The 17,709-nt window shown below is 39.3% G+C and overlaps 1 protein-coding gene and 1 long non-coding RNA gene across 4 annotated transcripts; one reads left to right on the forward strand and one right to left on the reverse strand.

The window, feature by feature from the left end:
* Nucleotides 1-337: 337 nt before the first annotated feature.
* Nucleotides 338-17,146, reverse strand: LOC149736380 (E3 ubiquitin-protein ligase SMURF2-like). 2 transcript variants are annotated; one of them, XM_089876792.1, is made up of 13 exons: nucleotides 16,954-17,146; nucleotides 7,795-7,833; nucleotides 7,614-7,722; nucleotides 6,710-6,897; nucleotides 6,166-6,331; nucleotides 5,068-5,576; nucleotides 4,361-4,523; nucleotides 3,346-3,496; nucleotides 2,971-3,168; nucleotides 2,500-2,736; nucleotides 2,046-2,245; nucleotides 1,611-1,757; nucleotides 338-1,271 (listed from the first exon to the last, which is right to left on the reverse strand). In XM_089876792.1, the coding sequence occupies exons 1-13, from the start codon at nucleotides 17,009-17,011 to the stop codon at nucleotides 1,172-1,174; spliced, it is 2,265 nt and encodes a 754-aa protein (XP_089732918.1). In that variant the 5' UTR covers nucleotides 17,012-17,146; the 3' UTR covers nucleotides 338-1,171. The 2 variants fall into 2 exon arrangements, with proteins under 2 accessions (XP_089732918.1, XP_089732919.1); XM_089876793.1 differs by lacking the exon at nucleotides 16,954-17,146 and adding an exon at nucleotides 10,233-11,464.
* On the forward strand, nucleotides 12,220-15,535 carry LOC149736381 (uncharacterized). 2 transcript variants are annotated; one of them, XR_016384914.1, is made up of 3 exons: nucleotides 12,220-14,024; nucleotides 14,211-14,377; nucleotides 14,437-15,535. It is a non-coding gene; the product is annotated as an uncharacterized LOC149736381 (long non-coding RNA). The 2 variants fall into 2 exon arrangements; XR_016384915.1 differs by lacking the exon at nucleotides 14,211-14,377.
* Nucleotides 17,147-17,709: the final 563 nt, after the last annotated feature.

Here is a 17,709-nt window from a genome sequence, read left to right on the forward strand (position 1 = left end):
ATCGTAACCAAACGGTTAGGAGTTCGATGCCGACGCTAATACTGATAGTCGTAGGATGCGTGAGTCAAAATACTAAACTAAAATTGCTCCAACCCAATGGTCACTAAACGGTTGTCAAAATTTTCAGCGATATACAGATAAAACAATCCCTTATAAAACATGTGACGACTCTTTATGTAGTCCAGAAGAATACGAGTTATGGCAGGACGAAGTCACACTGGTCCCAAACATACACACGCGGCATTGCGTGAGATGGTAATGGACCAACTCCGGCCTAAATCCAAAGATCTTCCAACAAGAACCTCACCCAGTCTAAACTTTACACGAACACGGCAGATTCAAGAAACAAATGTCGATTTATTAAATGCTCCTGCGGCACCGCGCAACGTAATAATAAGTAATAAGAATAAAGATTGTTTACACTTGATACAAGAAAATAGGGGGCGGTAACACTGAAATCTCGCGTTAGACATTCGCTTGGTGCTCTTTTCTGCACACAACGTCAACAAGTGAAAAGAAACGATTGAAGGTGTTTCCATAACTTGGAAAAAAAAGAAATCGCGGAAGATGAGAGACATTCATATCTTGATAGAGAAACGAAGTGCAGGAAAATCGACGAGTTTTCGGAACAAACATAGAAAACAAGTATGCTGATCAGGTTTTGTAAACCAAACTGTTAAGTTCAGATGTAACGAAAATACCGAAATTCAGGCACGTGACTATAGTTTTCATATGATTCGTCACGAATATTCACGCGGTGACCAAGACAGGCTCAAAAAAACTTGCAAGTGGTCATTTAATTAAAAGTACAGAAAGGGTAAAGTGAAAGTATAATTATGAACGCTGGCACATTCGTTGTTGAGTGTGGAATCATGTAAAGTTTGCGAGAATTACGTCACATACATAAATTAGCAGGCGCGACTGAATTTTCTTAAAGTGATTGTCGACCGTGGTCTATGTACAATGAGGTAGTTGGCGCAAGCTTCGCGCAAATTTTAAATTAAGCTGAGCGGGAGGTTAAGCTGAGTTTCCATTGATAATGTTAGCACCTTGGATCAGGGGTTCCGTATTTAAATCGGTCATAAAACATTTTTCGTTCTATTGAAAGTGTGTCTTTAGTCAAGCATTGATTTAACACTGCAACACTGACTTTTCCATGGTAGACCCTTTATTACTCGGTGTAGAATCCACATGTGTTTTCAACAGCGCAGGTGAGCTTTTCAAGTAGCTTTTTATACGATTCGTAAGGTGGGAGGTCGATCCGGTTAAAACTGGAATAAACAAATTAAAATGAGTAAAGTGACGAAATGGCACAAAAAAATCAAATACAGATATATATATTTTTATATAAAAATATATAGTATTGCGGGGTAAGATAGGACACTATTAGCACCTAAATCCAATATTTCCTGATCGTGTTTTGAACAATTCACAACGTTGTATTTAGAGCCGCTAAACAGATTCGCTAGGCTATATAGTTATATATTTCTGTAACTATTTTTTGTTTGGTACTAAATGAAACAGGAAAAGAGAACGAAAACATGTCCCATCTTACCCTGCCACACTAGATAATAAGGCAGACAAGTTTGATTAATATATTATCGACTTACCAAGTATGGGCTTTCGGTAAGCAGTCGGTTTTATTGTCAACAAATTGAATGGTGAACAACCGTGGACCTTGTGTACCAGTTGAACCTTGTAAAGCTTTAAAACCTTGTAGTGGAACCCGCGATGAACCAGTTACGAACTGCAGCACTCTGTGGAAATAATTTCATTTTAAAAATAGGTATTCTATAAGCGCAAGCGGTGCAGAATCTTAATGGTGCTTAGTCTAAAGTGGACTTTTATTCAGCAAACACATCTCTAATCAACATGCATCCAGATTGGGTAATGGTAAAACGTTTGCCTAATTGCAGTTCACGACCTACCCCGATATAAGACCTCATCCATTTAAAATATAATAGAATGTAATGTACTCCATATATAGCTAAATGTACTTAGGAGTTTTGTCGTGTATATGGTTAACCAACTAACACCAAACCAACCTTGCTCTTTTTTCTTCATCAAAACTCTCCACAGCTTGCCAAAACCATTTGACGATGTTTGAGTCTTGTGAGCAATGCTTCAGCTTAGTGTGTTTCTTCCAATCAATGAGGTCAATCTTCCCGAGTCCTCCGATGATCAGCTCCAGCTCCCGCTCATCAAAAGGACGCAAAAGATGTTGAGGAATAAGCTCGTAGAATCCCTGAAGAAAAATATGGTATGTGTAAATTATTTCTTAGTGGAATTCAAACGTTGTTATATAACTTATCAGTTAGCAGATTGCCTATTATTTAATTTGTGAGACATTTTAGAAAAATACAGAAATTGGGACAACGTCCATGGCTATATTTCAATAAAACTGTGTTAGACATAACTTTGTCCCTTCAGTTAGGCCTACAGTATAACGACGTCCAAAACATAAAAGAAAAAAGAGGAAAGTGACGTAATCGCACATACCTTTGAAAGAGATAAGAACTGAGCTTCGATGCCTCGGAGAAACCTCCAGTTCACATACAACTTGACGTATTCTCGTTTGTTTTGCTCGGTGACGGGTATGTTTACCCCGTTTGGTTTTAACTCGTGGGTTACGCGTTCACCGAATGAATCTTGGTCAACACAGAACGTGTGGTCGAGCACTCCGTTTATATCGTTTTGTAGAATCCACTTCATTGACTTGTACAATGCTGGATCGACCTGTACAACACATATGAGTTAGAATCTTGATTTAATGTAACTTTTTGGAATAGTTTAACAGGTAACACGATTTGTAGGGTAACCGCGAATTTAAAATAAACAAACAATGCTGTACGGGTTATTTAATCATTCTAGAAAAGAATTTGCACGTATTTAACCCTTTGGTCGCTGGAGTCGGTAATTGACGACTGGCTACCACATGTCAGTGGTGGAGTAAGTTAATAAGATTGTTACCTCTTCCATATCTTCCAGTGAGATAGGTTTTCCTAGCAGCTGCTTATAGAATAGCATGGTGAAGCCACCGTCGATGTAGTGGCCGTGGTAGACCGCCATGCCCAATATACGACCCACGAAATGGAAGTAGGAAAGGTGGTCAGGGTTGATATGGGAATCGGCGTTGATTTGAAGAGTGTAGATATCTTCGCGGGAATACTGTAATTAATATAGATATTATATGCTGTTATTTAATATACTAATACAGTAAATGCGGGCAATGGTAAAACGCATGTAATGTTAGTTTATGGTGAAAGTAAATCTCTTTAGTTTGTGACATAACCCCCGAAATTTGGTGTACTCAAACAAAACAAAATATTAAAACTGTAAAATCACCTGAAATAAGCCGTAGTAGGGGTTAAGCATTTCATGGGATAGAATGTACAGCCACTCCCTTGCTAGTCCACCGTAATCTAAACCATCTTCACCGGTAAACTTAACCATAAGTCGTTTCTTTAGATCTTTAGGTTTCATTTTCATAATGAGGCTGTATATGTAAAGTGGCACTTGTTAGTACTAAATGTAGCGTTATGTGGATAAGTTAGCAAGTACACAAAATGCTATCTATCCAGCATGTCACGTTGATGTTTAACAAGCTGTCACTATATGCGTTTTAGATGATATGTAACCACAGTTGAGAAAGTCTCTAAAATGATATTTGTTGACAAACATAGACGATAATGATCCTTCGTCAAGACGCCTTTGAGCCCTAGATAGTAAACCAGTTCGTTTTGATTAAAAGACAATTTACAAGGTCAAATCAATACTGTACAAACATCAATAGTCGTGGTGTGCCCTTCAAAATACGTAATTCATATGGACTCAATGTAAATGATCCCAACACGATATTGTACCAAACGTTTTGCTCAGACAAATCATCATGTATTGTACAGTGTTTGTTTTATTTAAATTAGTCTAACGATGCATATTTTGCGTTGTAATTGAAAACGCCAATCCGTGCCGCCAGCTATGTTAGCGACAATACATAGGCTTGTCTAGACCTTAAACGGAATTTCTCAGCATGCAGTAATAGCACCACTTTACTACTCCCGTGGTCAAAATCCCGACACCTAGGATTGCAAGTACGTCACGAAATGAGACGATGGCAAATTTGTTTGGATTTTGTCTGGAGTGTCGCGGCACGATCAAATATATTGCTTAAATCTTACATGAAATTCCCACCCTTTTTTACATAAAAGCAGCCTTTAGAATTTTCTACCCCTTCTGTCCATGGACATTTCTACCCCTTTGTTTTACATTCCTAAAACAACCTTTAAAATTAACTATCTAACGTACTTTTACTTAACGTTTATAAAATGCTTACAGAGTTAAAGTATAAGGTTAGTATTACCTGTAGGACTGCTCAAACGCCTCCGAACGTTTGATTTCCAATCGACAATGTCCAGTCTGAGGTTGTTGGGATTGCAACTCCGTTCGAAGAACTTTAAGTTTATGAACTAAGTCGCGTTTATAACGTGGCAGTTGAGGATCTTGGTCGCATTCTTCATTGGGTCCTATAATGAGAAGTTGATTATGTTTAGATGGGAATACATAATACTGTGGTATGGACTACCGTTGAGTACCGAAGACTCATATTTCATGATCGTGTTTTAACAGCACTCTTTTAAAGTAGGGGGCTACGGTTAAATTATTTTGTAAATATTGTTTGTTTGCTACAACATGGCACAAAAAGAGACTGAAAACATGTCCTATCTTTTCCCAATTTTTTAAACAGTAGGCTAGGGAAAGATGGGACACAATTTAACTTTATTTTCTCGTCCTATGTAATAGAATAGTAAACAAAGGACATTCGAAGAATTGCAAATTTAATCCTTACGACTCCCATACGCTTGTTAATTGTTAAAAACGCAATCAGGATATTTGGATAATATGTGCTAAAGGTGTGCCCGCTCCCCCCACCCTATTATATATAGCGTTTTCAGGTACGTTTTAAAACAGCGTTTCCATAAACTGAAATGTGTTACTGCTACACTCTTCTCGACAACACGGTCTTAAAAGTTAAATACAGGAAACCTGAAGTGACAAGGATGTACATACCGTCCCTTCCTCTGTTGTGCATCTGTCCAATATAACGACCAATACGAGGGTCGGTGAACTGGGTGGTCCGGCTCGAGTGGTCCACATAATATAGTCGACCTGTGGCGGTCGAGCGTAATTCCCAGCCCGATGGCAATGGACCTAAGTCTTCAGGGTTAATGTGGCTCAAGTTCCTGGGTATGCGCGGGTCGTGCCACGACGAAACCCCGGTCTGGGTATGAAGGAAATAGACTTGTCCCTGCTGGGTAGTCCGTTGCTCATAACCCTCGGGCAGGGGAGCAGAGGGCCCGTGTAACTGGTTACGGGTCATGTAGTTTTTGTGTCGCCGGAACCTCGTCGAGTCGGACTCGCCTGGTACTGATGGACTGGATGAGTTGCGTGGACCGGAGCTACCACTGCTGCTTGAGATTCGGGGTCTTTGGTGTTGGTCAGGCTCAGATATGATGAGAGCGCTGAGTGGACGACGAGGGCGAGTGCTGGGTTGGGTTGGTCGCTCCCACTGTGTCGTTCTGAGGATATGAAAACATACAAGTTACAATGCAATACAAAACAAGTATATAGTACTATGGGGTAAGATAGAATACATTTGGTACATAATATCCCGTATTTTCTGGTTATCTTTTAAACATTTAAAAATGCTCTTTTAAAGTCGTAAGGATATGGTGATATATGATATATTTGAATGTTCTTTGTTTCTACCAAATAAGACGAGACAATACAATGAAAACCATCTTACCCCAACCTACTATACACAGAAATATATTGTCTACAAGTGCATTTCTTTAATTCAAGGCAGAGGGGAAATATATTTCGAGCAAAGACAGTTTTAAATGTTAAGTTACAACATTGGCCTCCGCTTTCAACACAAAGGTTATCAAACCATATAATGGCATGACTTGAAGCATATACGGGTCGCTTTAAAATGTCATACCGTTGTTAGGTCGCATAGTCAGCAGGCGGCGGCTGTTCGACTGATGATGGAAGGCTCACCGCACATCCGCTCAGCGGTTGCATAACTTAATTAAGATATACTACGTATACGTATTTCAGCACGGCGTATGTATGGTATATTTGTATACTGAGGTTATGAGCATATACCTTGTGTAATGGTCGATGTATTGAAGTCGTCCATTGGTCATCCTTGCCTCCCAGCCTTCCGGAAGGTCATTTTCCTGGGCAGGGATCAGGGACCTGGCGTCTATGACTGGGTTGGAGGGCGAACGGTCGTCCAAATCACGACTTTCGATGCTGACTACTATCTGACCTGGTAAAGTTGGAAGGAAGTTAAATTCGTGCAGACAGTAGCTCTGATCATTTTGTCGGTTCAAGGAATGTTCGTGCATGCCCGCGACTAAGCGGTTATGTAAATTAGCAATTACTTGAGCATGAAGAGTCTAGGCGTGATTAAGAACGTCTGATCTGTTAATGCCATGAATATAAATCGACAAGCAAATGCCTGCGCTAAAATCGTCGTCTGGAAATAATTCGTCTTGAAGTTTCATAGCGCTTGACTTGACACGCATATTTTTCATGTTAGTGTAATATTTCTGGACGACGAACAAGGCAGCCGTCTCGTCACAGACATCTAACGTGTTTCATTATTAATATGAATATTAAGCGTGTCTAATCGTGCCATACCGACCTCTCACGGGTTCCTGGTCGTACTTGGTTTGCTTGCAGAGGTCGAGACGCTGATATCCTGTGTCTTTCAGTCGGTTTATGGCGTTCGACATGATGCGTATGCATCCGAGGAAACCAGCCCCGTGTTTCTTATGCACCTTTCTGTGGTTCCATACAGATATCGTGATACTGTCTGACTTCCCAACGTACCTGGTAATACAGAAATCAATGCTAATGTAGTATGTATAAATAAAGTGTGGTTTTACGGGTAATAAAAGATACGACATACGAAATAGCGAAAAAGTGAAACTTATTATGTTTGCACCGGATTTGAAAATGCTACCTGTCCTATGCAACTTTTGAAGTGTAACGCCGTGTGTACTATATAGGTTTGATCGTTAATATATAATTGGACGAGACACCGTATCTTAACACACTTTACTCAATACAGATTATCCACTAAGCTTTAAGTATTTACCACAGAAATTTATTTCAAATCCGGAGATAATAGGCTTATAAATGAATTTGCGTTGTAATATAAATAGAAGTAAATTGTGTGGAGACGTAACTGTAGTATTTGACCGACACTCAAAGGCATCAGAGCATAAAATATATGAGAATGTAACTCATATTGGTATTCCTAAGTCGTGGGTGGATTCGATGGACCGTAAATCCAGTTATGCTATATTTAGTTGTGGCACTTTAATTTTCGGATGTATATATTTAAATCAGTGTAGTATTGTGGGGTAAGATGGGAGACCGTTAACGCCTACATCCCATATTTCCTAAGTGTTTTTAAAAATTAACGACACACTTTTGAAGTCGCGGGGATGTGATTATATAATTTTTAACGAAAAATGTCCCATCTTACCCCACCCAACTATAAATAAGTTTATGTGGCTTAAAAGTTATTCTGATATACGTACAGATCGTAGTGTTGATTCCATTTCGGGTCCAAAGTAGCTTTGCAAGTTCCGGTGGCGTGACACTGACCTGACCCGTCTACTAATATTTTAGCGAAGGGGTCTGGAAGACCTAGAAATATTATTGTTGGTCAAGTTTGAGTTGATATATTAGCCATTTTTCTTTTTTTTTAATTGTACTTACGAAAAAAATCCCGCTTGCATATGTTCTTTGCGCAGAAAACTGAAATAAAAATACGAATGTTATTACGTAAGACAGCAGTCTGTGTACCTTACAAAATGTTTTTATATATTCGATTTTAATACCGAAACGGTATTTCGCCTGGGAATTCTTCATTTCTCGGTAATGAGCTTTGAATGACCGAAACTAGGAGATATTTTGCGGGTTTCGAAACTCGGAATTCACGTGCGTGAAATGCGTGATTCACCGTCTAACTATTGCGGCAAAGTACTTTGTATACAAAGTTTTGGTGTGACTGGGATAAGATTTCGTTTGTTTTGAATAGAACCGGCAGCGATGCGGGAGTTTTGGGAGATAAGTATCGAAATTATGTACTTGTACTACGTAATCTTGAAAATCCACGATTATTTAAACATGGGGTCTCAACGTGACTGGTACAACGACTTGTGTTTTTTTTGGAATTTTAAACATAGTAAAATGGTGAATGTTTTCATTTTTTATCTTTCCATTTGACAATAAATCGAGAATATATACAGAATTATATATGGTGGGTAAATTGGTACATGTTTGTATTCTCCTCTATTGTCCAGTATTTAGTAGTATACCAGGAATATTTATACAGAATTATATAATCGTATTGTTGTCACGACTTTATTAGTTTTGTATTTTCTTAAATTAGAAAATATGGGATAATATGTGCTAACGGTATCCATTCCACCCCACAGTAATATACACAAACAGAAGTGTTTCTCGGTAATTCTAGTTCAAATCCACTGCAAGTTGTTTACTAAAAGAAATCCAAGTACGAAGGTCAAAGAAACTGGAAATACCAGAATTTCATGGGTCAAGTAATAAGTAGAGACAAACAGAACCCTGGCCCTGGGTTGCTGGGAAGTTTAAGAGGGAGGTATGCGCCAAACAACGCACACAGACTGTTGACGTCAGAAATTAACCTGACGCGACAACTCACACACACACATCCTCGAATTCAAGTAAGCTACTTCGTTTGACGTCTTTAGGACTGCGGGTGTTAGCAACTATGGGGTGATTTACGGTAAGCGAAAATCAAACAGCAGCGTCTGTGCGGAAATAATAATTTGATTAATTCGTGGCGCAAATATTTGGGTGCGGTGGGTATGCCTCGGGTTGACACCAGGCCGTCGAGACCTGGCCGACTGAGGAATTGAATGTAGGCTGCACACCTGTTGGAATTGATGAAAGCGAATTCGGGCCGGTTTCCTCTCGGCGACACCGGTCGCGTCTTAGGCAAGTGACAATTATATTGGTCGGTGGGTTCTGATGATACATTGTTGCAGAGACCGTTGCACTGAGGTCGCCCGTATAAACGCCCGGGCGCTTTATAAGGTGATAACGGGGGGGTGCGTAAACAAGAACGAATTGCCAGGTGAGAAAATGCGTAGAGTGATGGAATGGAAGCTGCATTAGCCTGCAGCAGAAGCGAGCGATCGCACATTATCTCGACCAAAATCGATTTTCGCCTGTCAGTTACTGGGTCGGGGTGGTGGAGTCTCAATTCTTCATCGCAAGCAATTCAGTAATGTATTGCAAAGATGAATTTCCGCGCCTCAAAATTTCCTTGGGCCCTTTGTTTATAAATACCGGGGACGCCTGTGAGGGCCTTGGCAGGAAACCAAGAGACGAAACTTCTAGAAACAACAAACGACAAGAAAGCTTACACCATAGGCATAGTCTATGATAAACAAGGTCGACCACAACGACGCAGATTTTTGTTTTTAAAACCAACAAGTAAAAGCATTGACTTTTGTGCAGCGAACGTGTCAAATTGATGGTGGTAACTTGATAGGGGTCTTGAAAACACGGCTGTTTGAGATAAACTCATTATTCAAGCCAAATCAATGAGAACGGGAAACGAAACGACAGAATCCACAAAACATAAACAATAAACATCCCAATTTAAAAGACGTGTGTTGTCCTAATGAAGTCGTGGTAGAATCGGAGCGCGTTGTCTGAGAGCTTTCCCACAACACTTTAGAGCCGAAAGTTAATTGCTGGGAGCGAGTTTGTGCCGATGGAACAGCTATTAAACCTTGAGAAACTTCATCAAAATAAACCACCAGACACAAGTGACAATTGATTGGAATTACAGGCTGTGTCGCAATCGTTATGAGAAGGCGGGAATTATGAAATTGTTAAAACTTAAAAACGTTAAAAATACGATCAGGATATCCGATTGGTTGCTGTCTTTAGAATCGCAAATCTCCGTTAAATTATATGGGAGATACGTGGCTGTATAATGCATTCCTCGGACGCACACTAAAAGCACTTTAGACGGTTTCGTTCAACAATAACAATGCAACGGATGCGTGCCGTAGGGATTGTGTTAAAAGCAAGTACCTCTCTTATCTCGTCGACCAGATGCGATCAGGGGCGGATACAAAATCTATGTCATCTACTCTCACCTTTGATTCGGACTTTCTGTACTTTAAACATGTTGACACCCATCGCGTATTGAAGTCCAAAGAAGTTGAGTTTTGATTGACAGGTTGATGAATGGACTTTACTTTATTGGCTTAATGTCACAATAACTCCATGTTTAGTTGAAATTTTCAGGCTAATTGAAAATAGACCCTACTTGAATTTCCTTGACAGAAGAAGGAAATGATAAACCTGTTTTTAAATTTAAGTCTGATTCCAAAAGCGCCGTTTTTTGTTTTAAAAATAAACGAAAGGGTCTAGTTCGTTAAGTTTCTGATAATGCGTTCTCTGTGTTGTTGTAAGTAACTTATATTCCCCTCTTTTGGCAGTGGGGGTAATTTATTTTCTATCTCCGGTGCTTCGACACCCAAACCACGTAATGCAATTTACGATCACCGACTATATATAAAGTGCTTTTGGGTCGCTTTAAAAGCAACTACAGACAGACGGCGGACGCAGCTCAATTAAAATTGACTCTCGAAGCCAACCGCTCCCAATTATGTAACATTCTTACACGACACTGACGCCTGTGTGGAGACTGAGGTATAGGCAGCTTGACAGACTACACTACAAAGGCAATATTACAGTCACCAAGCTGTGTCCTGTTACAACAATATGACATAATCGCACGCTCAATTCGACCATTAAAGTGTTGGCAAGTCAAAGTTTTTCGGCTTTTCTTGAATCGAACAATACGCTCACTGTAAGCTTGCCATATAGAAATTAGAAATCCGGTCTAGGAAGGCTGACGCTTTTAAATCGTTGGTATTTCCAACGGGTCCCGTCTGACGGGGGAAAATAGGCTATACAAGGATATGGATTCAGACCGTTCGTCTCAAATCACACATCTGATTGACTGCCATAACTTGCTAGAGTCGCTCGCTGCTTCCGAGATTTGGCAGACTTTGGCCTCGGGCGAAATTAAAAGTAGGTACGCCACGCTGCATTCTAGGTCGACATGAAACATGACGTAATCGTCTTGATCTGCTAATTCTGTAAAGTACACAGCTCTTACAAACACAAAATCTTACTACTACTGTCTGCTTTCTCCCTCTCACAGCGGCGACCAACCGGCAGATTACGCGAAACCACTCGGCGTAGAAACAAGTGAGCTATGACCAGGTGCTGCCTCGAGTATCACCACGAACCCGCACTGCACCTGACCCACTCGTCGCGCAATTAAACTTCCCGTCGCTATTCAGTGTGGCTCAACCCACTTTAGCCCAGACGACTGTAAATACCTTTCTTTTAAAGAGGAAATTCGATGAGTCGACTCATGATTACAGTCACAATTCTGTCGTGAACGGCTGCGGTAAACCGACTTTCATCACGCAATATTCATTTACGTCACTTATGATTGCTAACCAAGCAGACGCGCATTAGCTTCAAGAACATTTTTCTACCAAAAATACAAAGGGCCTAAATGAATAGTCAATATTGAGACTATAAAGTACGTAAACAAAGATAAATTACCATTCAGAACTAATGGATCTCGGGTAAACCACAGTTCAACAAACAGGTGCCTTGTCATTAACACAGAATTCTTTTCTACGAATAGTTTAGCGGGCGAGCAGGGCAAATATCGTAAAGATTTTCTTGAAATTAATACTTAATTAACATTACACTGTAATCATTAGTAAAAGTAAAGTTAGGCTTTATAACATTTATCAGGAATAAGATTTAAAAAAAAAAAACGCTATAAGCAATTATACGATAGGCAGTCGATGATGCTTTATTTGCATTTTTTGTCAATTGACCAGTCATATAAACCTGCTTGTTGTTCATGGGGTGACACGTTCGACTTATTGAGGTAAAAAGTTTGCACAGATGAGCAAAAGGTCTAAACTACAAGAGTCATTAGACGAGCGCGACATGTGTTACAAGACTTAATAAATCGTTTTTGTGTCGCTTAGTCACGACCAGCAGTCAGTCTGGTAGACGCGGGGGCCAGAGACGGCCGGGTTGCGAAATTTGTTTGACTCACATTTAATGTCTGAGCTGAATCAAAAAGAAATTCCAAATCTAAACGGTTATCGCGCATACTCCACACATAACACGATAAGGGGGCGGAAATTAGAGATTCATTCTTATCTTATTAAACATAAAAGAATGGCAAGATTCAGTTCGCTGCCGCCAAACGGAGTTGACTATACCAAAGCGGATATTACACGTCCTGGCCTCTTCCACTGATCCGCGACCACGGAAATGTTTGGCAAGGTTTAACTACAAGCGAGTCTGGATATAGTCCGCTCCAGGGCAGTGATCAGTCAAAAAACACGCCCTGTCAAGAATAAAACCAAACTTGGGGATTTCAGGTCCATTACATACGGATTTCATGACGCTTTAAGGTAAACATTTACAGATTAATCCACGAAAATCGCGCCTGTTTTACACACGCTTTTCTGATTGAGTTAACGCAACCGAAAATAATGGGAGAAAATATGCACACACACACACCCTTATTCGAATAAATATTATACAGCCTGTGGGGGAGCATGGGGCACCTTTATCATCTATTACCCAAGTATGCTGATGGTGTTTTAAACAATTAACAACGGTCTATGGGAGTCATGGGGATACAGTTTAATAATTCTTTGAATGCTCCTTGTTTACCACCAAATGGAAAGAGAAAATAAAATTAAAAGCTGTTCTATCTTCCCCCACCCTACTATAATTGAAAGCTAATGTGTTATCTTCGTTATCACAAACAAGCATCGTTGTACAATAAATCACAGGTAGACTACTAGATTTAATTTTGTTTTCAAAATCATATGATTATAACTGCACACAGAAAGCATAGCCTAACGAGTATGAACTGACATCTATCACTTTCAAAATGTTTGTTTTGTGCAACCACGTTTACTGTTGAGCAGGGGCGGGGTGTTTATTTCGCAGTTGGCATGTCACCTTGAGATAACAACCTCTTGTTGGGAAGCGCTGGCATTAACTACGACGTTGAAAGCGGGCGGCGGTAATCTATAATATTTAGACGCCCGATAGTGGCTTTTAAACACGTCACTCGGCTTCTTTGTCCAATCAGCGGGCCAGATATAATTGTTAGCGTGAGCCACACTGCGTAGTGGTCTGCGGAAAACTGCTTGAACTCGCACGTACCACTCCAACTAAATTGCATTGCGTGAATAACTGGCGAATAAGATTAGCTCGTCTGGCTTAAGGGCCGATGAAACGGATTTAGGAAACCAAACACCAGAGCTGAATATGTGATAAGGTGGGCTTGCAGCTGGTGAACCGATATTAACATTCCCATAGCAACAGCCAAAATGCCTCACTGGACTCTTTCTCCGACGGTTTGTCTACTAGTTTACCATCTGGCCTTCAAGTGAAGGATGCTATACACCCGTCTTTGGACCTGGATAGCGTTACAACCGCCTGCTCGTCTTCACTGCGCTATATGCTATCAAGCTCTTATTCAGCTACCACTGCCACCCAGTAAGACTGCGCTAGATAAGACATAAATTCGTTTAAATTCTCGAACTTCCGCGGCTGGATTAAGGAAAGCTGTAAACAAGAGAGGGTTCTTCGAAACGCGGCGCGAGCTTGCCTTGTCCAGACTAAACTGACATTGACGGGAGAGATTCCACGCGAGCCAGCAGTCGCCTTTACTTCACTCATCGTGGCGGGAGACGAGCGGAAACTGCGACGCGCGAACACCGACTGTCGCGAACACGAATCGATTAACCTTAAGTCGGGTGGGTCGCATCAAAGGCACCCATGTTCCGATCGTGATTTGTTAATTAACCGCCAAGCTATGGAAGGTAATTACATCCGATGTATGTCAATGTTCGCTTTCGTTCAATCAGCTTTAACGAACTTTCGATACGGTGGTATTTTTTATTGAAAATCGCCAATTTTGTCTAGGCCTGGTATAGTGGCACTATTATTTTGAGCAGCACGAAAACTCTCTAAGCTACTTATTATCTCAAGATTAACTTATCAAGCAGGACATCTTGTTAGAAGAGAATGCAAACGCCTGACGAATGACGCATCCACCGCATATTTCATGGTGTTAAAGTTACGGGTGAATGACTGTGTACAATTACCATGTCAGCAGTGGGAGTGGGAGAATTTGTGCACTTGTATAGATAGGGAGAATGTTGAATTGTTCCAAGTAATAACATGTAATTCCCGCCGTCGCCGCCTGAAATGTAATATTTATCACTTTGGCAGCACGGTGCGGTTGGTCATGATGAGACGATGTACACAATGGACCAAGCAGGGGCGAGCCAGCGCCAGTCAAGTGTGTCTGCCGATCGGGCCTAGACACAGGAAACACACCGCATAGGAAATCGAGCGGTGGTCGGGAGCGTTATCATAGGGCGACCGACTAAAACGGCCAGGTTGCCGACTTGCTGTATTGACACAGATCGGCAAGTCGGAATGTTGTACTCACAGCGGTTAGAGACGCACTGGGAGGAAAGGCATCCCCATAACACAGACCCGACACGAATCCGTGTTTATAATGGTGCTTTCATCAGTGACCACAGCTTGTTTACTTAAGTAAAATCCTGCGTTCAGAGTCACTTTTACGCTCGAGGAAAGGAAAATGTCGACGATGGATTCTTTTATCTGACGCACCGGTACGAGTGAGTAACGGAAGCGCTAGTTAAACAGAAACAAAGCAATGCGGTGAGGGCTTTCACTTACAAATGGTCGCCCGTTTATACGACAAGACAAATGAAGATAAAGAGAATTCTCACACACACTGAATGGCGAGAGCGCCAGCTGCCAGCCATTATTATCGTGAATAGAAAGAAAAGAAGGTGGCTGGATTGGAAACTTTAGCCAGGTATAAGGATGAATGAAGTGACAACGTGTAACTTACACTGCAAACCCTTATAAACAATTCACACATTTCCGCAAAATTCCATTCCCACGAAGTAAAATATATGGGCAGGAGACAAATATATTTCAGAACTTATTTAAATTGATGAATACGCCTGCATTCATAAACTAACACAGATTTTCAAGTGTTTTATAACTGGTTTATTAGGCCTGCAATGTTTAATGTTTGTACATACATCACATACCTTCATAAATGAAGATTTCTATATGCTTAAGCTTCTCTTAAACACATAACATACCAAAATCACTATTCTCAATACTTAGTACATTAATACATAGAATAAATATGCTGGTGTTAATGCATTACCATGCAGCATCTTTGCAAAGATGTAAAGTTGTTTTGAAGAGATTATTTATAACAAGACTGTAATTGACATTGTAAAGATTAATAAAACACCAAACACTTCCTGTGTTTATCATTTTATCAGTGCTTGACTATTGGAGTGTTTGAAAATACAGACTTTTCTACATTTATAGAAGTGAATCTCATTAAGATGGCATACATCAATACATGCATAGTTGTCACATTCATTGGTTATTAAAAATGTTTTAACCTGATTATTTTTTTTCGAAACCAAAAGTAATAAGATTTTTGGCATTTGTTCTGCAACTGTGAAACAAGGCAGCCATTAAAGATTTCCCAAAACTTTTGCTGATTTTACAAGCTCATTAAAAAGACTGACCTAAACGCAAAATCAGCAGTTGGCATCAAACACATACATTGCACCACAAACTATTGCTGAAGTATAATTGGATGAAATATATCTTACCAAGCAATTAAAGCTTTGAATAAGCATTTCAAAACATGTTGATTGAATTTTGCATTGAAACCTTATTGATTTGTTAATTAGAATATATTTAATGTGTTTTTTTAAAACAAAAACAGTGCCTTTACTGTATCCAGGTATTAAGAAGGGATACTCAATTACATCATTATTTTTGTGCCTTCATAACCCATTTTCATTAAACAATTGTGTTGAAAAAATTTTAAGAGGTGGTAACAATTTAAGAAACATCTATAAAGAAATGTTTAATGTTCATAATTATAATATATAGAAACCTGCATATTATACCAATACTTGGATTGGCATGGAGCACAATCAATATAATGATTTGTTCCTTACACAATCTATACAAAACATTCAGTCCTTAAAAATAATAAATATTTCTCTGTTGTCAGCAACCAAAACAATGGAGTGAGAATGAACAAAGACCAAGAATGTTTTAAAATAAATATTCAATATTTAGGTTTATTATCAACTTTGACTCCTTTTTGTTTTATTATATTTTATATCCTCCCCAAGTTTAATAAAGATATTTATAAATCTTTGTCTTTAACACTTCTGGCTCTAAATTTTCTCATGAGCTCAACCAAAAAAAAGATTTTGTTCTTGTATCGGTATGTCGGCTTATCTGCTGCACTTATATTCGAACTTCTGTACTTTGATACATGGATAATGCAATACAACAGAAAATGCAAGCATTGCAATAACAGACTGAGCTAATGCTATAATACTCCGCTTAAATCAATTCATGAATTGCATGTGTGCAATGTTATTATGCTATGGATAAGGTAATCCAAGAAATGTATCTGAACACTACCATCTTAAAGATACATGCACAAACTCCAGCGGAGTACCATTTACCGCTAGAACTGATCTATATTGATACTTATATAGCAGGGCAGCAGGCTAATGCGATGTGTGTGTTGACCATGCTCAAATAATTGGTTATGCCAGTAAATGCACTTTTAAAACCATCTAATTCGAAACATTTTCTTTTCATATGTTTTCGTTATATTTTTGTTTATATTCATGAAACAGAGTCGAAAATTTATTTTACCTGTAAGCCTTAGCTTCATGGTTCCATTTCTTCGAGTTGAACCAGATGCAGATGACATGATTAATTCTTCTGCATCCACTTTCAAAACAATTCACACTTAGTCAGATACAACTGACCACAAAGATAAAGGACAGCAGCGTACAAGTTACACCTTGATTAACTGCCTAATACTCTGTTTGTTATAAATTAAATATAAACTGTTCAAAAGTAAGAACATATATTTTCAACAATTACAGCACATCTATAGTTGTTAATGTTATTATTTTGTTAAGAAACTAACATACAGAAGTAAGTGGACCACAGATAGCCAAATAAAGTTCTTTTAAAAATAACAATTGTGGTAATAACTTGATTGAATACAGTTAAAAATCTGTTATCTTGGCATCCATAGATGTTAAACTAAGGAGAAAACCAAAACCATTAAGGGAATATATATAAAGCTGAAAGCTACCACAATCCTTCAGATAGCGTCTTACAATTACGTCACAGAACTAAAGAAACGCAGTCGCGCAACTAGATTTATAACATTTCTATGTTTTTATATTTGGTTGTCATAGATATATAGACTTCAGATTTTGAAATTGCAACTCGACCGCGAGAATTGAAGTGGTCAGTTATGACGTATAAGTGGTCTAGTGTTTTAAACTTTAGGTATATCGGCACCCCTTTTTGTTTAAATTTTGCGTTTAGCGGAAATGTCCAAAAAAAGATCGTGATTTAAACTAGGTATGATTATTGTTTAAATAATTTTTTTTA

Source organism: Ciona robusta, chromosome 4 (assembly GCF_009617815.1).
Source record: "Ciona robusta chromosome 4, ASM961781v2".
In the NCBI taxonomy this organism is placed as follows: Eukaryota; Metazoa; Chordata; class Ascidiacea; order Phlebobranchia; family Cionidae; genus Ciona; species Ciona robusta.